The 22614-nt window shown below is 35.6% G+C and overlaps 3 protein-coding genes across 3 annotated transcripts; 1 reads left to right on the top strand and 2 right to left on the bottom strand.

Moving 5' to 3' along the window:
- Nucleotides 1-7697: 7697 nt before the first annotated feature.
- LOC136809752 (eukaryotic translation initiation factor 1A, X-chromosomal-like) lies at nt 7698-16069 on the top strand. The gene is made up of 5 exons (XM_067066299.1): nt 7698-7818; nt 12898-13136; nt 13331-13412; nt 14842-14939; nt 15389-16069. Exons 1-5 carry the CDS (start codon nt 7803-7805, stop codon nt 15401-15403), a joined length of 450 nt encoding a protein of 149 aa, XP_066922400.1. The 5' UTR covers nt 7698-7802; the 3' UTR covers nt 15404-16069.
- Nucleotides 16070-16267: 198 nt separating this feature from the next.
- LOC136809792 (uncharacterized) lies at nt 16268-19420 on the bottom strand. The gene is made up of 4 exons (XM_067066348.1): nt 19285-19420; nt 17860-18050; nt 17427-17463; nt 16268-16950 (listed from the first exon to the last, which is right to left on the bottom strand). Exons 1-4 carry the CDS (start codon nt 19418-19420, stop codon nt 16535-16537), a joined length of 780 nt encoding a protein of 259 aa, XP_066922449.1. The 3' UTR covers nt 16268-16534.
- A 708-nt stretch (nt 19421-20128) lies between these two features.
- Nucleotides 20129-22614, bottom strand: LOC136809776 (uncharacterized). Its single transcript, XM_067066331.1, has 3 exons — nt 22303-22614; nt 21631-21706; nt 20129-20925 (listed from the first exon to the last, which is right to left on the bottom strand). The coding sequence occupies exons 1-3, from the start codon at nt 22576-22578 to the stop codon at nt 20516-20518; spliced, it is 762 nt and encodes a 253-aa protein (XP_066922432.1). The 5' UTR covers nt 22579-22614; the 3' UTR covers nt 20129-20515.

Genomic DNA, 22614 nt, shown 5'->3' on the forward strand with positions numbered 1-22614 from the left:
ATTTTACCACTCACAAATTTTGTAAACCAGGTTTGTTTTGATTTAACTCTGTTTAACTTTGTATTTTAATGACCGACCAAGTCATTTATTTGAGAGCTATGCGTGTTAGCCTCTACTGATGCAAGTTACCCGTTGTCACGGTATCTTTGCTGAGGCTCGGAAAACACGAGTTAAAAAACACGAGTTAAAAAACACGAGTTAAAAAACAGTTAAAAACTAGCTGTGTTGTAAAAACACGAGTTACAAAAAACACGAGTTACGTTAAATGTGACGTCATCAATGGGAAATTATGACGTCACAAGTAGATAATTTAACTCTTCAATTTATGGTGCACCTTAAACTGATGAGTTAATTAACTCGTCAATTTATGGTGTACCATAATCTTACGAGTTAATTAACTCGTCAATTTATGGTGCACCTAAAACTGACGATTAATTACTCGCAAGTTGGTGCACCGTAATCGGACTTACTAGTTAATTAACGCGTCAATTTATGGTGCACCTTAAATTGACGAGTTAAATTTTCATGAAACCAAGTTGGTCAAAAATTCTAAAATGGTGATTAAAATAGCATACATTCAATATATTATCAAATTGAAATTATTAGTAGGCAAAATAGGTTCATTACGTGTACAATTTAAAAATAATGTTTTGCTAAAAAAGAATATTTTTAAATGACGACATAAAAAGGAAAACAGTTATTAAATGAATTAAAGATTTTTAAAAGTGACAATGAATAGAATTATTCAGGAATCGTAACCTTGTTAAAGTTCTATGTCGATTTCATACGCAATCGGAAATTCAAATTTTTCATCAAACAAAAACAGTTTGCAAAATATGTTTCCGGAATTTGAAACGAACGTGTTTATCACACAATGGAAACAATATGATAAATACCTGATTTCTGGGATAAAAGATATATTTTAAATAGGTTTAAAGAATTTTATCTGATTGAAAGATTTCTAGAGAGACATTAAAAAGAAACAAACGGCTTCGCAAAAATCTTTAAATGTAAATTAGGCATCGACAAATTAGTGTTGCGATTTTTGTCATCTCAGAGAAGAAGTCATTGCATTGTTTTTTCGCGCGCGTTCTATTTTGTCCCAATCAAATTCGAAAGATTCGAAAATGTTGCAATCAAAATCAAAACAAAAAGTTCCATTTGTGACTTTGGCAGACTGTGGCAGTGGCTTTTGAAAAGACATTGAGCTTTCAAAAAGTAAAACCTATAATTCTTACTCTCATTTTAAAATAAAACTTGAGAATGAAGGAAATTGTAATTAATTAAATGAGATCGATGAAAGAGTTGTAGTAGAGAAGGAATGCTTTGTTTGCTCCAGTTTTCGCTGTGACTTCTTGCCTTCGAAATTCAGTTTTCAAAGGCAGCCTTTATTTATCTAAACTTTATTCTTATCAAATGGTGATTCAATTTTGGATATAAAAAACTCCCAAGGATGACCAGTAAGTTTTTATTTGATTTGGAGATGAAAAATGGCAAAAAAAGAATAAGTAGGAGTAGCTAGAGACAACTTTCGGCCATTTGTACAAATAGGGATTTCTTTTTCGAAGTTTTTCTTCCAGTAAGACTATTAACTGAAAATTAAGCTGCTAGTTTGAAAATCAAACCAAACCCAGCTTGATGGTTAATTTACTTTTGAAGATAAATGTAAAATATGTTTTGAATTTTTAAATGCTTTGAGTTCTTTATAAAATTAAAAACTAATACTCATGCCAAAATTTCCTATATACCCTTTACGTCAAAATCTAGATTTCAGAAAAGTTACACAAAACTTTTATCATGCCATCTCTTCTCGCTCGAAAATCACCACATTCCTCGAAAGAAAACAAGAAAACCCATAACATTATACATATTTGGCACAAAAAATAATTTAACCACCATTTTAGAATTTTTGACCAACTTTGTTTCATGAAAATTTAACTCGTCAATTTAAGGTGCACCATAAATTGACGAGTTAATTAACTTGTAAGATTAAGGTGAGCCATAAATTGATGAGTTAATTAACTCGTAAGATTAAGGTGCACCATAAATTGACGAGTTAATTATCTACTTGTGACGTCATAATTTCCCATTGATGACGTCACATTTAACGTAACTCGTGTTTTTGTAACTCGTGTTTTTTAACTTGTGTTTTTTAACTCGTGTTTTCCGAGCCTCATCTTTGCTAATCTCATTGAGTTTAAAGCCCGAAAGGCTAGAGTAGAATCTCTAACTTTTCTTGGGCAAGAAAAAGTGATGCGAAGCCACTTATTTCCCATTCTAGTGATAGACTTTATATGGGAGAAGAATCTCTCGAAACGTAAACAAACGTAAATCTCGTGATCCGCCAAGCCACAATAAACTTCCAATATGAATATCACTGGGCAGTCTGGGAAATCCTTCTAATTGCACGCTTAACTTTCCTGGGCATAAACTTGTAAATACACGCTTATCATATTACGCCCTGTGCAATTGCAGGCTTAATTTTCCGCCCTGCTTGAGGAAGCTCGAGTGAATTAGTGGGGTTCAGTTTATTTTAAGAGATGACACCATGGTCAAACGGACGAAAATTTATTTTTGCATCGGAACATCTACATTGAATTTTGCTAAAATAGTCCTGGAATATCCAATTTTATTCTAGGAAAACTCAAGGAAAATGGCTTGTTTTGAGCTCACACGAAAAAAAAGTGCTTTCATTTCTCAGAATAATAGAGGTAATTATTTTTACAACTCACACTTTTTTATCACATTAGAATTGACATCTTGACATTTTAGTCATCTTGTCAGATGTTTTGTTTCGAGAGTTGCAATATAGTTTATTGTTCAACTTGAAGGGGGAATGTTTGTAAACATAGAATTTTTTTTCATAGCAGTTATTTGGGGGGTCGGATTTAAGCAGGGCTGTCAGAATTAGGACCACTCACGGTAAGTGAAAATACAGGCCAGATAATCAACCAGTCCCATGTTTTGACCAATTGTCCCAAGTTAGAACAGTTGATGGTAGATTTCCATTTCCAAAAAGATAAGAAAGATTTCCATATTTTGTCCAATTTGTTGAGGGCTGACCAGGCTTTAGCTAGTCTGATTTCCATATCCCGTAATCTTGATATAGGAGTTTAAGCATAGACTGCCTGAACAAACCTATGCTCAGAGCACATTTTTCCGATGATTTTAGCACCGCCCAACCGCCTGAGTGCATTTTCCTGATGATTTAAGATGCCGACCGACCAACTCATATTTTGGGGCTGGAAATGACGCAAACACAACTTTATATTAATGACCCAGGTCAAATGGAGGAATAGATATTGATAGACTTAACTTTTCAACTCAGCGTTTGTGTAAAAACTATGTGCAGGCCTTCTGGATGGGAAATCAAATGGCATCGTTTCCCTTCGAGGAGTCTCGAGTCTAGCCCTTCGGGCTTTGGAAGTCAATGGCTTATCTGCATGCATGCATTTGCACCTGCTAAAAACTACTATATACTGTATAGCTAGCTATAGCTTAGCCTGGAGATCCATGCTATGATTTCTTATTCTATACTGTAAGTTGGTCTAATGTTGACATCCCTCTTCTAATTTTGACATCAAAATTAGAAGAGGGATGTCGACATTAGACCAACTTACGGTATACTGATGGCAAAATATAAAGCATGGTATGGGCTGAGAGTTTGAATTTCCAAGATCCTAACGGTTGAAAACATAATAGCCAATCAAATTTTGTTATTCTTTTACTGGTCACACTTTCTTAGAGAAAGCGCAAGTTCCGAAATATGGTTTTTATTTTAGTAAGTGAGGACAGCGCTAAATTCGAATTTCCCACTGTAAATTTTTTGAGGCAGATTTGTGCCTCACAGGCAGTTACATCAATATGCCAAAAACATTTTGTTCAACCACCTTCACTTCAAGATAGGCAGTGAGGATCTTATCGCGATTCTCAGATTTACGGAAAACACCAGCTTTTTGCTGATTTTTGCCTCGATTGCCCAAAACCCGTAACCTTTTTAGCTTGAGGGAAGAAAAAAATTAGAGTTTTTGGCTAACGCCCAGTCAAAATTTTTTCATCTTCGCAGAATCCATTCCCAACCTCAAAATATATCTTTTTGTCTAGGGGTTTGTTTGGCAAATTCTTCCTTCGAAGAATATCGATCACTTTCGTTTTCCCCTGAAGACCTCGAGAAAAAATATTAGGGCCCGCACTCTAGGCGGGCGGCCTGGACTCGCTTTCATTTTGTATAATTTTATAATGACGTATAAGGTAGCGTAATTCATGCAGAAATAATATGATAATCTTTTTGTTTTTATTTTCAGGTATGCCGCCAAACATTGACGTCATCGTGTATGGATTTAGCATGAACAATAGGACCAACAGACTTGACAAAAGGAACAAACAATAAAACGACCAGAGAATCTTACGATTAGGGCGTTTTGTCTCTCCCTGATATCACGCCCACAGAAGACGCAGTTTATAAAGCAGGGGTAAATAGTAAGTAATAGCTTTTGTAAGTGTTTATTTTGCGAAATATATAACCATTTTCTAATATGGTCTACAAACTAGCATTTCTAGAATTTTGATAATGGAAACTTAAATATATAATGAAGAAAAAAACAAACCATTTCAATTTTATTTACACGTTTAACCCCCGGAAAAATTATGTATTACCTATTACGTAACTTTACATTTCCCGATTCGCTCAGCGGCGGATCTGAGGGGATTCAAATGGTTCAGCGTTTTTCAACGTTTTTTGCCCTTTTCTGATGAGTCAGCAAAATTTCAAACTCTAATATCTCATGATCTAGCCTAGGAAACCCTATAAATGACCCCTCTAATCGATAGTACTCTTCGAGACGCATCTGTTAAAACTGGTATCTTTCGCTGAAAATTTTCTCAAAAATGCTGACGTCAGCATAAAATATTGCATTTTTGAAGACGTATCAGCCAATTCCGTGAGACTAAGTCCGCCAAATGTGACAAATGACCCCATTTTGGAGATCTACTCTCAAGCTCTATCTGATGGCACAATCAGTTGAGAACTTCAAAAATCGACTTTCTAAGGACCCCCAGGCTAAAATGACCCTACCCCCTTCAAGCCCCCATAAAAAAATTTCCCCAGCTTTGCCAGCTTGGCAAAAACCGGTTTTGGGGTCCCAAGGGACCATATAATGAGAAAATAAAATAAAAACCCATATTTACTACTTGTAAGGGCTGATGCAAAAAAGCCCTTTTCGCCGCCGGACTATCATTATAAGAATAAATTATCGAACTTTTTTACTATGTTTTAAATATTCACGAAATGAAACTGAAGTGTGTAAAGTATTTAATATTATAAATTGTCTTATTTTTTCTTCAAACTTTTCTTCTAAACCATTTATTTGCTCTTTTATCCATGGCTTTCTCAAAAACATTTTCTGCAACAACCATGAATATATAAAAGAATATACACCAAACAAGCAGTTTTGAGCATGATCTGGGTGTCTGTTTTTTCAAAATAAAAGGTCAAACCAAAGAAATATAAGAAATATAATACTCTTATATTTCTTTGCACAAACTATATTTCTGTTTTATGAACATTTTGTGGGATAAGATTGAAAAGAAGAAACTAGATGTGCGCTGTTCAAGCCGGGTCAAAAAAAATTCCTCCTTTCAGCGCATGTTAACCCGCTGAGGCCTATGTTTGGAGTTCATAGATAATGGGAACTGCAGACATGCAGGCGCTAATTGACGTCCCCCATGTTGAATGGAAAAATGGTGACACCGCCCAAACAGGGCGGGCGCAAAATTTACGCCCAAAACGTTTGTTCCGAAAAAAAATTTTTGAAAAGAGATTTTTGAACCCCCTCAGAAAGATCCCAGATCTGCCTCTGTCGCTAACTCCCAGAGGAATTCCGATTGTAAACCCGATTGGTTAATTTCGGAACATCTTCATAATGGCAGATAATTTAGTGTCTAGTGGAAAGGTTGTGTGAATTTTTTGATGTCAGTATTAATTTTGTTGGTTGATGGCTTGTTGAATCTGGCAAGAAAAAAGTAAACAGGTATAGCTTTTTCTAACCAAGGATCTGAGGGATTCGAACAACACTGATAGGCCACCATAGAATGAACTTCCTTTAATTAATAGGATGAACCATATTCATGTGGCTTTCAGCCTTGCACTCCATCACATTATTTGAGATATTTTACTAACTACTGTAGCCCAGAGAAAAATTTTAAACCTTTATTATTTGAATGCATGTCTTTTTAATACTCATATAAAAAAATTAAAAAATTTTAACTTGGTCATTAGTCAAAAAATTTGCCTCTGCGATGGAGTGCAAGGCTGAAAGCCACATGAATATGGTTCATCCTATAAAAGGAAGTTCATTCTATGGTGGCCTATCTTGAAGTGAAGGTGGTTGAACAAAATATTTTTGGCATTTTGATGTAACTGACAGGTCATGCATACCCGCCCTGTATCAAAAATACAGGACGGTTCTCCTGTCTAGCTATAGATGCTTTCTAACATACTCATTGTATTGGACAAGTATTTTTTGGAGTGGCAGTTGTATTGAAGCGTTTTTTCTTACGAAACTTTTTTGTCCACAGGTAGCCATTTTTTTATTTTTTTTGAAAAATCCAGCTTTTTGTGTGCTTCCGTGCAAAGTTAACCTGATAACAGATGTTCGTAAGGCACGGTAAACCTCTGAAGGCGCTTGAAAATTATACATCTGAGGAAAATAGTCCTCCCGCGGAAAATTCTACAATAAGAATCTTGTTGTGCGCCGGAAAGTTAAAAAATGATACGGCGCCCTATTCATAAACACAATCGCGCAACTTTGTTGTCGTTCCTAGTCCTTTAAGACGAACGCGGTCCTTACGATTTCGAGATTGCATATTCGTCAGATTGTTTGTTTTCACACATCCCTTTAGAGCTTCAGCGTGGTGTGCAGAGAAAACATTCACAATCTGATCTCAGGTTATGCAAAGATGGATCTTTCGGATTCTACTCTTTTTTTTCTAGAATTTTTTTTACACAGTACGGGAAATAGGTCAAAGCAGATAACTACCAAAAGAAATTCTCCAGAGGTTTGTTTTTGAATGACTTTTCTGGGTTCAAAGACGTTCGGTCGCCAACTAGACTGATCGCCATAACTGGGCAGGAGGGGACTTTAGCTATCTGTAGGTCAAAATTTCAAGGTAAGTTGAAATAGTTAGAAAACACAGTAAATGAGCTAATTCACAAGGGATCAGAAAAGAAGTCGATAAAACTTTACAAGGAAAGCATAAATAAGAAAGAAATTTCATTATACACAAATGCAAAAGTAAAGCTACCTACGTCTCCAGAAACCGCGCCGCCACGCCAACTAGCCACCACCGCCATTCAAATATGTAATATTAGTGTAACATCACTGTAATATAGACCCGGACTTTATAATGCGAAGTACGGGAGAGTAGTCTCTCTTACAGTCTTAGCGGTCTCTCCGTCGTTGTCTAACAACAACAAAATCAAAAAATTGCTGAGGATAAATTTTGAAATGCATTTTCATATTTAACACTCAGAAATATTCTAAAACCATACTTAATATAACCATGATCTATCATACCTTTCCTCTGACAAATAGAAAGATCATTCATTTATTTTCCAAAATTTCAAGAAATTTTAAACCGCGTACGACGGAGGGACATAGTATGACGTCATAATAATCGAAAATCTGTACGGTACCGAATTTTGCTTACACTACCACCAACATCAGCGTGCCAAAAAAGCCGACAAGGAAAATCAAGCAGGAAGAAAACTTTTCAACTTCTTTACTTTCACAAAAGTTTTCACAATGCCCAAGAACAAAGGTATGTTTTTTATGATTATTTCATCATCAATTTTTTCTACAACTAGTGTCTATGTGTAAAGCGAGAGCACAAATTGCTAAGATAGCAGACATGCCAACTCTCACACATTGATTGACTGATTGAGCAGGTTGGCAGACGACCCTGTGCCGCCGATGCACTGGACAGTCTGGTGTGTTTTGTCTGGTGCCAAAAAGTATCCCTCAGCCACACCGGAAACCTTTTGTCCGGTGATATTTCCGGGGGATAATTTTGTTAACTTCTGGACACTGGACAAAGTTTGTTTAAAAAAATTGTGTGCACTGGGACGCACCACCAGGCTTAAGTCTGGTGTTAAGATTGTCCGGTGTTAAAACCTGTCCTCATCCAACACCGAACTTTGCGTGTCCTGTGTTCGTAAAGTCCGGTGCGTCGACAGGGTCGTGTTGGCCACGTGCGTTTGGTTTGGGAACGCGAACACGAACGCAAACTACCCATGTCTAAACTTTTCAATTTATCTCCAGAACTAACAGATTTTTTGAAATTCTGTAAAAAGGTCTAAGTTCCTGAATAGTTTTACTATGTCCTATGAAAAAATCATAAGCATCAGTCTAATACTCGTTCATCTATTTAAGATTGAAGACAAAAATTTGCGAAGAAAAATAAACCTTGAGCACAAAAAATGCTTTTTTAAACACTTTTTTCCACCGAAAAACAAATAACTTTTACAGACTTAACCGTAGAGTCGTCTAATCTCGACATACGTCTTGCAATCTCGACACCGGATCTGTAAAATAATCAAAACAAACCTTGAATGAAATTCTTGGTATCATTCTTATCGAACAAGTTCATCCATCAAACTAGAAGTTCAATAAACATTGCAATCCTTTCAATTAAAAAAACAGCCAAATTATAAGCAGTTTTACACAACACACGAAACGCATGCAAACTTCCTCGTGTCCATCATTAAAATTTTACAACTTTATTACGCTTCAAGTCACGTGATAAAAATAATTCGCGCGCTTAGTAGACCTGGTTTCCATTTCCTTTTTTATTTATTACAAGCACACGCTCTAGGCGCTAGGAGGCCGCGTTAAACTTTTAGGCGCCGCACCTAGCACACCCGGTCCCTTTTCAAATTCATAAGGAAACCGGGTTCTTTTAATTATTTTCGGTTCACGGTAAAAAGGTCTACTAAAAAATTCCTCGCGTGAAAAATGTTGTTGTGATTTGGGCATCTTCGTTAAAAGCATGCTAATTAGTTTTTTAGTGATTAGTGTTCTTTTCAAATATAAGTAATAACAGTTCACATTTCTCATATTATATTATCAATCTGTGACGTGGATAGAGAGAGAGAACAATTTAGTGATTGATTGATAACTTTGGTATGTATTTGTTTATGTTTGATTTTTTATTTCGAAGACCAGCCTACAGCTATGTCGAGATTGCAAGACGTATGTCGATATTAAACGACTCTACGGTACCTTCCCCAAACATTGAAGAAGCCTCTACTAATTAAAGTAAATGAGATAAGATAAGATAAAACCTTAAAATCAACCAGAATTTACAACCTTTTGTCCAAAGAAAAAGACGTGCTTTTCTCGCCGCCATTTTGTTTCCGAATGAGAATTCTAGAGAATTCCATTCGTTTCCAGCTCCCGCGGTCTTTTTTCATCCAATCAGATCGCGGGATTTCACTTTCGCTTTCTCTAGTCCAATAAGACTGCGGGATTTGAGTCATGTGACATCTCTATTAAAAACCCGCGCGAAATACAGGGGGTCACAAATAGAAATACAGGGGGTCACACTACTGGCTACAGGAACTGAAAGCAAGCAATTAAGGCCAATATTTTTGGTTTTTCTGAAGGACAAAAGGTATAGGAAGGTATAGGAAGCTTTACTGAAAGAGGGATAAAGCTGGGACAATCTATTTGAAAGATATGGACATAAAAAAGGCACTTTTTTGGGTGATAATTAAGATTTTACTCAGAAACTTTAAAATTCTCTTACCCCTGTCTCAGGCCCCCCTGATATGAGCAAGGGAACCATGTTGGCGACCCCTACTGAAAATTTCAGATCAAAACAAACAAGGAATTAATTCCTGTAACTCGAAGAAAATTGGAAAAAGCTGGTTTTTGACTGCTTCTGATCCTTAAGTGCAGGTGGCGTTTGCGTAGGGTAAAATGGCAAAATGCGAAAATCGAATTTGGCAAAAAATTTTTGAAAAATGACCCTACAAGATTTGACTATATCTTTTTATTCCATGAAGAGATTAATTTCAAATAAAAATTATATTGACAATGAATGGGTAAGGTTTCTAGAAATCCAAACATAAATTGCATAGCTTTTACCAAAAAATAGCAAAGTTAAGCAAATTTTCAATCGATCCAGGGATTGAATTAGCGTATCGCATTTCGCAATTCGCGATGCGTTTTTGGATTACTTTACAAGCTAAAAATTGAAAATTGATCCATTTTAGAATGCAAAAGCATGCTTATCAAAAAATTGCGATGCACTTTCTATCCCTTATTTCGATGCCTGAGTTCATATCTTTAAGAGACTTCAAAAACCCACTGAGATTTTTTGAGGCTATAAACTAGACCTACTAAGGAAGCCTTGCTGAAAGTTTCAAAAAAATTTGTTGTTGCAGCAAAAAGATACGCCATCTTGAATTTCACTCCAGATCTGCCAAAATAGCTATTTTTGGCCATTTTTTACGGTTACACAAAGATGGAAATCCTGAAAACGTTATTTTTTTGGCCAAAACCCACCAGTAAACCACTCCAGGTCAAAGGTTTGCTTCAAAAAAGTCTCAAGGACTATCAGCAGCCAGCTAAAAGTGCTTCCAAACCCAGATTATGCAAAGTCTGAACCCCCCTACAGGAGGTGTTAAAGATTTTCGGGGGAAATTTTGGAGACTCAATTTGATTTTTTCTGATTCCCTACAAAAAGTATGTGTACTTAAAGTAATGTACTTAAAAATAAAAATTCATTGGCTTTCAAAATCTGCTCCTCAGATTTTCGCTTAGGCTCTGGGGGCCATGTATATTTTCCAAATTGAATATTTCAAAATATTTCAAATTATTGCCATTGGATTTTTTTGCCCCAGGGCCCAGTCCCATTCAGTTTTGATTCTCGTTTCTTTTGCTATATTTTTCAAATGCGATTGTTTTGATTTACAGCTGCCATCTTTATAGCATAATAACAAAGCTGTTCTCATGTGTGTGCGCTTCCTGCACTAGCATAGATAAGGTAAAACCTCAGGATAAGAGTAAACAAACATGGTACCATGGTTTCAGCCCACTTTTCTGGTGCCCCCATTGAAGCATGGTGCCCCCAACGAGTTAGGTCCCCTTGAAAAATTGCTTTGAGTTAGGTACCCCTATTCAGCAGATAATTTCTTTGAATTGACACTTACTTTTGATACTTTTGATGGGTTTTTTGAGTCTCTCAATCATCCAATTTGGAAATCCGATGATAAACCATTTCTCTCGCACTGTTTGAATTCGCTCTCCTGTAGGGATAATAATTCGGGAGCAGTGGTTCGTCCGGCAGTGTGGAAAGAAAAAGGTCAAGTTGTTTTTTAAATTTAAAATTTTTGTGCAGTTTGTGATATTACGAATGTAGAATGGGAGAGAATTGAAAAGCTTAGGTCCTTCTTCAGATAGTGAGCCTCTCCAAATGTTTTTCTGTTTAGAATTTACTTCTTTAAGGTGGCATTTTCATCTGAGCCTCTGGTTTTCGTAGCAGGTGATACCCCCTTTGTTCTCAGAGTGGTTGAAATTTGGAGAATATTTTTCTAAGATATACCAAGTATAGATGATTTGATATCTTTCTCTACGTCTTTCCAGACTGTATAGTTTTAGAGTTTTAAGTTTTTCCCAATAGTTCAGTTTTTGTAAAGAGAATATTCCATTTAGGAATGATTTTTGAAGCTGTTCTAGTCGTTGCATTTGGTGTCTCTTGGATGGTGACCATAGCTGTGAACAGTAATCAATGTGAGGGACTGCCAATGTCTTCCATAGGGTCAGCATTACAGTAGGGTCCCTTGTTTTGAAAGTCTGATATATCCATGAACTGATGCCTTGACTTTGTCGATTACATTTTCTATATGATTGTCATATGTCATACCCACATCTAAAGTGATCCCAAGGTCTTTGACTGTAGTCTTGGTCTCTATCACCTTTTGGGTACCAGAGAAGTATTCATTTCTACTATAATTGAGATGTTCAAATTTAAGTCCATTCAATTTCAGATTATTCAATCCAGTCCATTCATAGACTGTGTTCATGTCATCTTGGAGCTGAATGATATCAGCATGGTTTTTGATTTCTTTCATTAGACGTGTATCATCAGCAAATGATGATAAGAAAGAGTGTAATATCTTTTTGTCAATATCTTGTATCATTATCAGAAACAGTAGAATTGATACTTTTTGTTCTTTTGTCATTCCAAAAATCTTAAATGAATCTTAGTGAAACAGAGCCAAAAAAAATTATCTGCTGAATGGACTTAACTCAAAGCAATTTCTCAAGGGGACCTAACTCGTTGGGGGCACCTGAAAAGACGTTGTGTGAAAAATTTATTTTGGAGCTAAACAAACACATTTTGCCTGCGAGGGGTTGGGCAAGTTGGTTTTCAGATTTTAACTCTACTTGGCTATCTTCTAGGCTATTACTTTAAAAGTACACTGTTAGATTTCAGTGGATTGCACTATTGCTCGAGGAATGAAGGATTTCAAAAATTTAGGCTACCAATCCACCAACCCATTTTTAAAGCTTCTAGGAACGAACCAAGCAAACAATAGACCTTATCGGAGTTTTTAATTTTTCTAAAAAAGCGATGCATTGTGGGATTGTTTCGAGTGTATTAATTACAATAGAATTCCCTCGAGGAATTCCTAAGAGATTTCTATTGTAATACACTCGAAACAATCCCACAATGCATTGCTTTTTTAGAAAAATTAAAAACTCCGATAAGGTCTATTGGGCCTGTCCTATGGAGTAGTGCCACTATTGGGGTGCCACTTTCAGAATGTCAAAAAATAGGTAGAAAATTAAGCTTAAGATCATTTTTCCTAAGTTCTTTTTTATTAAACCATAGGAAAGGGAGGTAAAAATAGAAGAAGAGGAAAGAATGAGAACGAAACTGAAAAGAGAGAATTGGTCTTCAAAGAAGAAGGACAAGAATATGCACAAGTTCTTAAAATGTTGGGAAACGGTCGTCTAGATGCCATGTGTTTTGATGGTACAAAAAGGTTATGCCATATCCGGGGAAAACTGAGGAAGAAAGTTTGGATCAACACAGGTGACATCATTTTGTTGGGCTTGAGAGATTACCAGGTAAGAATTTCAGAAACAAAAAAGTCAAACATTTTAAACTTTGTATGCACATCAAATTCTGTTCATTAAAAAATAGACACGCGGGTTTTGCTGATGTTTTTTTTTCCATACCGCAAAAAATACCCACATCAAAGTGCTTTTATCAAGGTAGGGAAACCTGCCGATCCGTAACTATTTTAACCTTCCCTCCTTAGGACAATAAAGCTGATGTTATCTTGAAATATACACCAGACGAAGCTAGAAACTTGAAAACATACGGCGAATTGCCTGATAATGGTATGTTAATTTTGCATGTTTCCTTCTGATTTTTTGCTCTTCTATTTTTGGACCTACCTCGGAGGTCCTTTAAATTAACCTCTGTTCGTTCGTTTGTTTGTTCGTTCGTCTACTATTACTACTTGCTTTTCTCGGGATCTGCCTATTAATTTTTTCTGATGTAAAACGAGAGTACCCAAAAAGTATATATTAAAATAAAAACTTGTTTAACATCTTTTTAGTCTCATTTTGTACTATTGCAGGGGGGGTCAACATTTATAATACCAACCCATAGCCCAAAAACCTGACTTTTGACCGTTTGAGCTAAGTTAACACCACCACCCCGAAATTGGTATCGATACCAACTTGAAAATCATAATTTTCAGAAAAAGGGGGGACCCACCCCCTTATTTTGGTATCGATACCAACTTGAAAATCATAATTTTCAGAAAAAGGGGGTACCCACCCCCTTTATTTGGTATCAATACCAACATGGCTTCTTGAATTTGACAAAATATCATGGGACCCACTAATTTAGTACCAATTACCAATCTGACAAATTTGAGTTTAAAGCTGTTTAAAGGGGACCCACCCCCTCCCACACAAACAGGGTACTAAGAGAAACTCCAAAAAAACTCATTTTTGAAATACTCTTTCTTCAACACAACACAAAAAATGTCATGTGCTAAAATAGAAAATGACTGAAAACTGACAATATAACATAATAAAAACAAACCCAATGAAGCTAGCAAAATCAATCTGAATCAATGTTATCTGAATAGAACAGAATAGATTCACTCATTACCAAATGCTATCACAGAAAAAATATTTTTGCTTCAGGCTTGATCAAAAATAAAACTTGAAAATATCGAAAAAGTCCAAAATTAACAAACTGCAAAGTCATTTAAACTTATTATATTACTCATTTACAGTCATTATACTCAAAAGCTAGAACAAATCCAATTGAAACCTGTTTAGACTGATATGTACCCCGGGTATTTTCTAGCTATGAAGGGCAAAAATTAGGAAAGTTTTGCTGTCATTTTGATATGGATACCAACTTTCTGAATCATATTATTTAAAAAAAGGGGTACCCGCCCCCTATTTTGGTATCAATACCAACCGAGGATAACTCTTTTTTTCTAAAAAAGGGGGACCCACCCCCATCAATACCAACTTGACTTTTCAGACTTTTAAAGGAAAAAAAGACACCACCACCCGGCTATGGGTCTGGTATCTGGATGTTGACCCCCCCCCCTGACTATTGTGGCCAGTTTTTCCTATTTTCTTATTACATTAATCTGCAGGTATCAGTATGTAGCTTATTAGTTTTACGATTAATAGGACAAAGGTAATGAATTTAATAATAATGACATCATTTGGTTATGAAAGAAACTCACTCACTCCACATTCTTTTTGTTTGAAATCTTGTTGTTCCTCTCTTTTTCAGTGAAAATTGAGTCGAACATTAACAACGAGGATGCGAGTGGAGATATCGAATTCGAATTTCAAGATGACAGCGAGGAGGAAGATGATGACTTGGATGACGTAAGCAACTTTTTATGTTTGTGGGGATTTTCTTTCCTCGAACGTGTGGGGATGAGATGGAGTTTTTACAAGCTCTTATTTGATTTGGTTGGTCGTTAGCCAGTAATAAAACAATTTCGTTACTTTTTCTAATGAACGCGTCATTTTTATTACTTCAAATGACCAATCATTAAGGTATCTTATTAAAACTCCATCTCATCTGAACGTGTGGTATTTTCGAACTACTCAAAGGACCAATTGAGCGAATAGTGGAAAAATAAACTCCCTAGCGTCAAAAATCAGGATTTCTAAAAAATGAAAAAAGGACTAGGTCCAGCTACTCACCCACGCAATAAATGTCTCAGACTTTCAGCCAAAACTTGGCCTCGCTTTTGCGAAAAACTCGCCCTGGCACACAAATCCAAAACTCATTTCTTGAAGAAATAAAAATTATTTTATTCCTTTCGCAGATTGACAACATATAGATGGATAGGTGGCCTTGGCTGATTCCATAAAATGTCGATATCCTCAGCATAATTCCAAGAAGATTTTGATAAATCGAATCTAAAGAACGATTATCATGAGAATTTTTGCTGATCTAGCACAATTGAGAGAAGGAGAAATGAGAAACGATTTTAAAAACGTAGTTGGATAAAGTGGAGCTGGAATATCCACGTTCGAAGGTGTAACATGGAAATTAAAAAAAATGAGCGATTCTTGAAAATGGGTTTGATCAAAAAACATAAGCAAACGAACAGGACTTTTAAAAATGAATCAATTTGAATCTCGGCTTCTCTTTTCTAATTTATTTTATAAATCTATAATATGTTTTTTTGCCTTTCTTTGGTAGTCTCCTTTTTGTCTTTTCCAAGTTGCTTGATAGTTATACTGAACTTCATATTTTATTCATGAGTGATGAGAAACAGATTGAAAACACTTTTCAAAACATTTTGAAATTAAATGTTCTCTGTAGCATGGTCATTATCTTACATTTTATTGTAGAATTTACAATTTATTGCAGTTTAAAATTATTATGCTGAAACAATTTTTCTATTCGACGTAATTAAACCGAAAAAACACGCTTTTATTTGCTTTATAGATTTGTTTGCCCGAAAAATGTGGCCATGAAACCATCGAGTTTAAAGCCCAAATGGCTAGAGTAGAATCTCTAAGCTATCCCAGGAAAGAAAAAGTGAAGCCACTTATTTCCCATTCAGAACACACCGCTAGCAGTGGATTTTACTTTCAATTCAGCGTTTGTGTAAAAACCACGCGCGGGCGTTCTGAAGGGGAAATAAGTGGCTTCATTTCCCAACCAGGAGTCTCGAGTCAGTTTGGAAGTCAATATATGAGAATCAGTTTGTTTATCTTTAATTTTTCATGTGTAAAAATGTGGTCTACACTATTGTCAGCTAAGAAAAACTTCATCATACATTTTAAAATCAAATCAAATACTTCAAAATTTATAAATTAAGACGAAATGAACACTTATAAGAAAACAGAAAATTGTGAGTCGCAATATACTTTGGCTATCAAGGTCCCGTTGATCTTTGAAAATTAGCCAGTTTTTGGATTTTTGGATGCTTATTTAAAAGATATGTGGGTAAATATTCATTTCATGTTTTGACAAATTGTAATGTGATTGTTGCATAACCGGTATCGCCATTGATTATTTTTCGTCCGTCTGCTTGAAATATATCCTTCGCAATGAAACTTTGTCCATTGAAATCTCCCAAAACATTACTTGTTTTGGTTTCAAAGTCATACTCTTGAATTGCTCCATCAAATGTAATCAATTCTAATTCACTCGTTGTGAAGCTCTTCTTCTCTTTAAACTGGTGGTTGATCTGAACTGTGTGAACGTTACCTACAATGATGCTAAGGAATGATAGCTGAGGAACGGACCAAATTGTGATATTTTGGTTTACCGGTAAACTTCCGATATTTAAGACGAAACTACCGTGATATTCACACATTCTTCCAGTATCACTTGTACAAATCATCTCCAATGTACCAATGAGATTATAGTTTACTAAAAAGGAAAAGAATATCTTCAGTGTATATAAATAACGAAATATTACTCAATAGCACACTGCTATGCAAACGTCATAATTATTACTTTTAACATTTGACCGAAATTCAATCCCACAATCCTTTTCATCTTGATTCGTAATGCGTGCAAGTTATTACTTTTGTATTGTCCATAAGTGTAATTGACTTGCAAAAGCAATTAATGCAAAGGATGATGGGATTAAAACTCGGACAAAATGTAATTTTGATGTCTATTTTTAGAATCACTGCGGTATGCTATTCAAAAGTAGTCATAATTTTTTGGCAAAATGACAAAAAATGCATCAACATATTGGGCATAGGACCTTAGTTAGCAAAATTTTCTCGGGCGGAATATTATAAAAAATGGCAACACTAGGGTATATATTTTGGACTAAGAAAACCGTACAACTCAACTAAGATACCGATACATCATAATATCTTTGATATTCATTTTACCTGTCTTATCTTCCATTTCGTCACCAACAATGGAAACCTAAACATTAAAATACAAGAAATAGATAATAGATTGTTACACAAGATGATGTTAATACCTAAACATTTTTCTTTATAGTCAGGCAGAATTAGGTTTTTACTTTGAAAAATAGTATATGGCTGAAATTTATGGCACAGAGGCTCCTTATCGGAAACGTTCGGTAAAACGCACATAGGTCATAGTCGTTATAAAAAAACCCGGTCTGGCAATGTTTGATTGTTTTAGCTTTTTGTTCAATTTTCTTTTGTTACAAACAAAAGGGCTACATGGTGTAGGGTACGATTTTGAAAGCCATAATTCTGGTAGCACATGCCATCGTTTAGAAATTGAGTGCCCCCGGGGGGGGGGGGGGCTGGACACGGCGCATTACAGAAAAATATTTACGTAGTTATGTACCTTCTTGAATATGGTCCCGGTTTTTGATTCGTTCGAGCTCTGTTCTTCAAACTTTCCAAAACAATAACATTTCTTTTCCTCAGTATATAAAGGTGTTTTCTCCAACCTTTGACATCGTAAAATACATTCCACTGTGGACCGTGCATCTTCAACAAAAACTGTGTTGTTTAAAGATGCAGTAACTTGTTGACCTTCGTACAAACAACAATGACTTAACTTCGACAAAAAAAGTAATAAAATGACGATGTGTATTCGGAAGAAAAGCTTTTCCATCTTTCACGCTTTTTTGTTAAAGTTTAGATACTTTCCAATAATTTTTTGTATTGCTCTTCACAAATTTACCCAAAGAAATAAAATCAAAATCGTACCCTTTTTTAATTTTTACTCTCTACGAGTTAGAAAATTAAATCAGTGCCAATCAATGTAAACCCCATTCAGCTATTTATTATAAATTCATCGACGACAAATTTAACAGTTTCTCGCAGTTTTGATATCCAAGTTTGATACAAATATTATTTCTTGTTATAAAAAAACAGGTACCAATTTCCAATTAATAAATCCTCTCATATTTTCATTATTAGTTAGAAATACCTCAGCGGCTATTGATAAATAAATGAAAATGAAATGTCTGCTTTTTGTTAAATATCTAATTTTAATTAATTATTGGAATATTGTATTTATCGGGACTTTTGTTTTTCGGGAAGAAATTTATAAATTTACTATAATTACGCACCTAAACTCTATGGGACAATTTCTTTTGAGGAGGAGAGTGATTTTGTGCAATGTCTTTAAAATGGCAAATTTTATGTAGGATTTATATCTTGCGGATTGTCGTCTGAAAGAATTATAATTAACATAAGTGTTCCCGTTTCATACCAGACACATGTTTCATATCAGGACTCCCTATTGTTATATTGTGCTGAATGAATGAATGCTCCACATCCGTGTCAATTTTATGCGAAAAAACTTTTAAATTAAAATTGATGAGTAAGTAAACAATATCACTCTCATTTAAAAACAAAACCTTTAAATGGTGATTCCAGCTCTCAATGAGAAAGGCTGAAATTTTCACGTGACTAATAAATTTGCGAGTTCTTCTTGTCCAATTAAAATGCACTTTTGCATCACGTGGCGGAAAAATATTGAAAATTATCATATAGAGTGGCCATTCCGTTTTACTTATAGGATATGAGCGCATTATAGAATAAGAGAGCAAAAAATCCATAGGGGTTATATCGAAATGAATAATTCTATTCGATTCGCATCCAGCCCAATGAACTTATTTATAACCGTCTAACAATGGTAAAAGAATTCAAACGTAAACTCTTTTTCATTAGAGGTGTAGTAGTGTAGTGGTTATCGTATCTGAGAGGTCAGGGTTCGATTCTCACTCGGTGCTATGATTCGCTCGGCAAGTGAATATACCTTCGCCCGGGTCGACGCATGCCTTGTGAGGGGGACTGGGTACCGTCAATCTGATAAAAGAGTATGGGAGTATGCCAGTATTGCTTGTGGTGTGGTGACGATATTCAACACCTGCGAAGTGTAGTTCGAGTATCATCGTATATACACAAAAAACTCTGTCGTGTCGCGAGCACAAAGTGAGCAGTGTCTGGTATAAGCGTGGTAATTTCCCTATCCTAGGGTAGGTATCTATCCAGGAAAGGGCCCATTCCGGGTGATTCGGAGGGTTCACTTCTCTTCTCTCTTTCTCTTTTCATTAAAACAGAGTGGATAATACAAATCTTAGTTAGTCCTAAAGTGCGACGCTGTCCCCGTATTAGGTTTGTAGGTACTGCGAACTCTTGCTAATTCTAACTTCTATTTTTTGAAGTTGAAGGGAACTTCAATAAAGCCATCGACATCCTTTGACATCATAAAATACATTCCACTGTGGACCGTGCACCTTCAACGGGAAATTTCACCATTTAAAGATGCTGTAACATTCAGTGACCTAGATCACTGGGTTTAGGGTATGCTTTATTGATGATACTCTATATTAAAGTTCTCTACTTCATAACCTTCAAACCTGAAATATACACTCTTAAGGATAATTTCTAATATCCAATATTAATGCGGAATAAATTTATACTAGCGACCCCCGAAAGATATTAGGTTTTGCGGAATAAATTAATGTGGATAGGCTGTCGTTTTAAGGGATTGTGCGGAATTAATTAATGCGAAATAGCGTTTCAAATGATTTTTTTCTTTTTCAAGGAAAAGCACAAACTAGAAAATTTCAAACAAAATACAAACCAAACGTGTCATAATGTATTCCCTTAAAGTAAGTTTGTTTGGTAAATAAGGTTTGTTTGCCATGGGATCAAAAAAAATTACTCTTTCTGTTAAATACAATTTTCAAAAATTCTTCTTTTCTGCTTTGTTTCCAATAGGGAGAACACGACATGGATTTTATCATTGCAGTGATTTTGCACCCCTTCCTGGGACCCATAAAAATGCACCGCTCAACGCAGCGGCGGCACATCTCTGTACCCTTTTCGCCTAAAAGACCACCTTGCTGGGCTTCGCATGAAATAGTCCTTGGTCTTGCCAATTAAGCTAAACAACTTGAAATGAAATGTCCAACAATTCTTTCATCTAATTCGAGCGTTTCTTAGTTCAAAATCTATAACCATGCACCAAACGAAAACCATTTTTAAACTCTAATAATCTTAACTGTCACTTCAGCATAAGCGTCGGTCTTAGAAACTTTCTTTGTTTGGGATTTACCGAAAATGTTTTTCACAGCAAAAAGTTGCCCACTTAGATCAGCGATCAAATCAAAACCATTGGAGTCCCATTCTTTGATTTGTCCATCGAGTACCACATACTTATCAACATCCGTCGCAAAACTTTCATATTCGTTAAAGATTGCTGAGAAAGGGAGGGCAAAGGGTAATGACATTTGTTTACTGATCCTTTGCGAACCGCTTCTTGACCACACTTCAATGTTTTGATTTTCAGGACGATTTCCGATCTCAAATTTTAGATTGCCATAAAATTCACAGTTAGTGTCTTCATCTGTTCCGCAAAACATGCTTAAGGTTCCTCTGATTTGATAAGACACTGTTAAATATAGAATGAATAAATAATCACATCACTTTAATCTCAATTTCATGATAGATTTGGTTAGCTCAAAGACATTCAATTAATTTATCCGCCATCTTGAAGTTTGACCAATTTTTGGAAAAGAAACTGTTGTGGGGGATCTATTTTAAGACAAGGGGTTTTTATTTCTATACCTTGTGGGGGCGTTCACTAGCCTATACTAGACAGCACCCGCGTTTTTTCTACGGAATTCATGTCTTAACCTGTTAGACAAAAACCAAATTTGTGGCTATTTGTGGTTTGTGGCTAATGTCTACTCCACTTTATGACTTTTTCGAAAGTTTATAGACCGGGCTTTCGGCTCTAAATATTCGATATTTTGACGTTACTTTTAGCTTTCAAAGCTCATGCAGTAGTGAAAAATGCGAATTTGCGTTAAAGCACTTGAAAGGCTTATATTTTTCGGAAAATTGTCAAAGTGGAACTCACTAAGAAACGGAATAAAGAATCTCGGTTTTAGGTGAGGTGCCCGCTAGGCGTTCACAAACATACCCCTTGATCGAGGGACGTTTCAACTGCAGTCGGCTCAATTTCACTTAGTTCGAAAAACAATGGTGTTTCATGACCAGTTATTTTCTAATGAATTTTTCATTTGGAGCCTTAAAGAAGGCTGTCGTCAAAAAAGAGGTGGAAGGTAATGGCCATTTAAAGTAAAATGCTTACCAAGTTGATCTACATATGGGACGGTGGAGGGCGTGATTTTAGTATTGTTAGCGGTTCCTTCTTCAGCATTTGTCACCTAAAAAACGAAAAGAAAATGCACAAACGGTATTATCTCTTTTCTAATAAACAGCTTTTTACTCCGGTGGGTGTCAACGAAAAACTTGCGAAAGTTGTAAAATTGTTTCTTAAAAACTCAAGTCAGTTTGTTGACCAAATTTTTTTGCAAGTTCCCATAAGAAATTAGTGAGACTATCCTTTGAGAAAAAGAAGTAAAAGAAGTCTAGGGATTCAATAAAGTCTAAAATATCGAAAATATGAATATCGTGATGTACAGTATGTCAGGGGGGTCCAATGGCTGAGTAATTTATCCTTGAGGGTGAAAATGGAAATATTTTATCACCAGGAGGCTTTGTGATATACCTTAAGTGAAGAAATTTTGGCGGATTTGAAAATTTGAAAATTTCTTTTTTCCACCATCCGCCAAGTTTGATTCCCTCTGAAACTCACAGTCCACCAAATTTAATACCCTCTGAAAAAACTTTTTGCGCCATCCGCCAGATTATAAATTCCCGCCAAAATTTCTTTCCTTAAAATACATATTCAGAATATCAGATTTCAACTTATCATAGGGGTATGGCTCGACAATTTTTTCAATATTTACAATTTATTTACCTTCTTAAAAATGGTACCGTTGACTGAAGTGTTGTCACTGTTGTGTTGGATACTATCCAAACAATAACATTCCTTATTCTCACCATAGAAAGGTGTTTTCTTTAAACTTTTACATTCTAAAATACATTCCACTGCTGAACTTACAGACTCAATAGAAATTGCGTTGTTTAAAGATGTTTCAACTTGTTGCGATTCGTATAAACAACAAAATGATTGATAAATGAAGCAAAGTAAAATACTACTAGAAAGTAACATGAAATTAATTTTCAAATCCATTTGGAGCTTTCCATCGACAGTTCTTATACGTGTAGC

This window comes from Clytia hemisphaerica, unplaced genomic scaffold, assembly GCF_902728285.1.
Source record: "Clytia hemisphaerica strain Z4C2 unplaced genomic scaffold, Clytia hemisphaerica genome assembly, whole genome shotgun sequence".
Taxonomy (NCBI): domain Eukaryota; kingdom Metazoa; phylum Cnidaria; class Hydrozoa; order Leptothecata; family Clytiidae; genus Clytia; species Clytia hemisphaerica.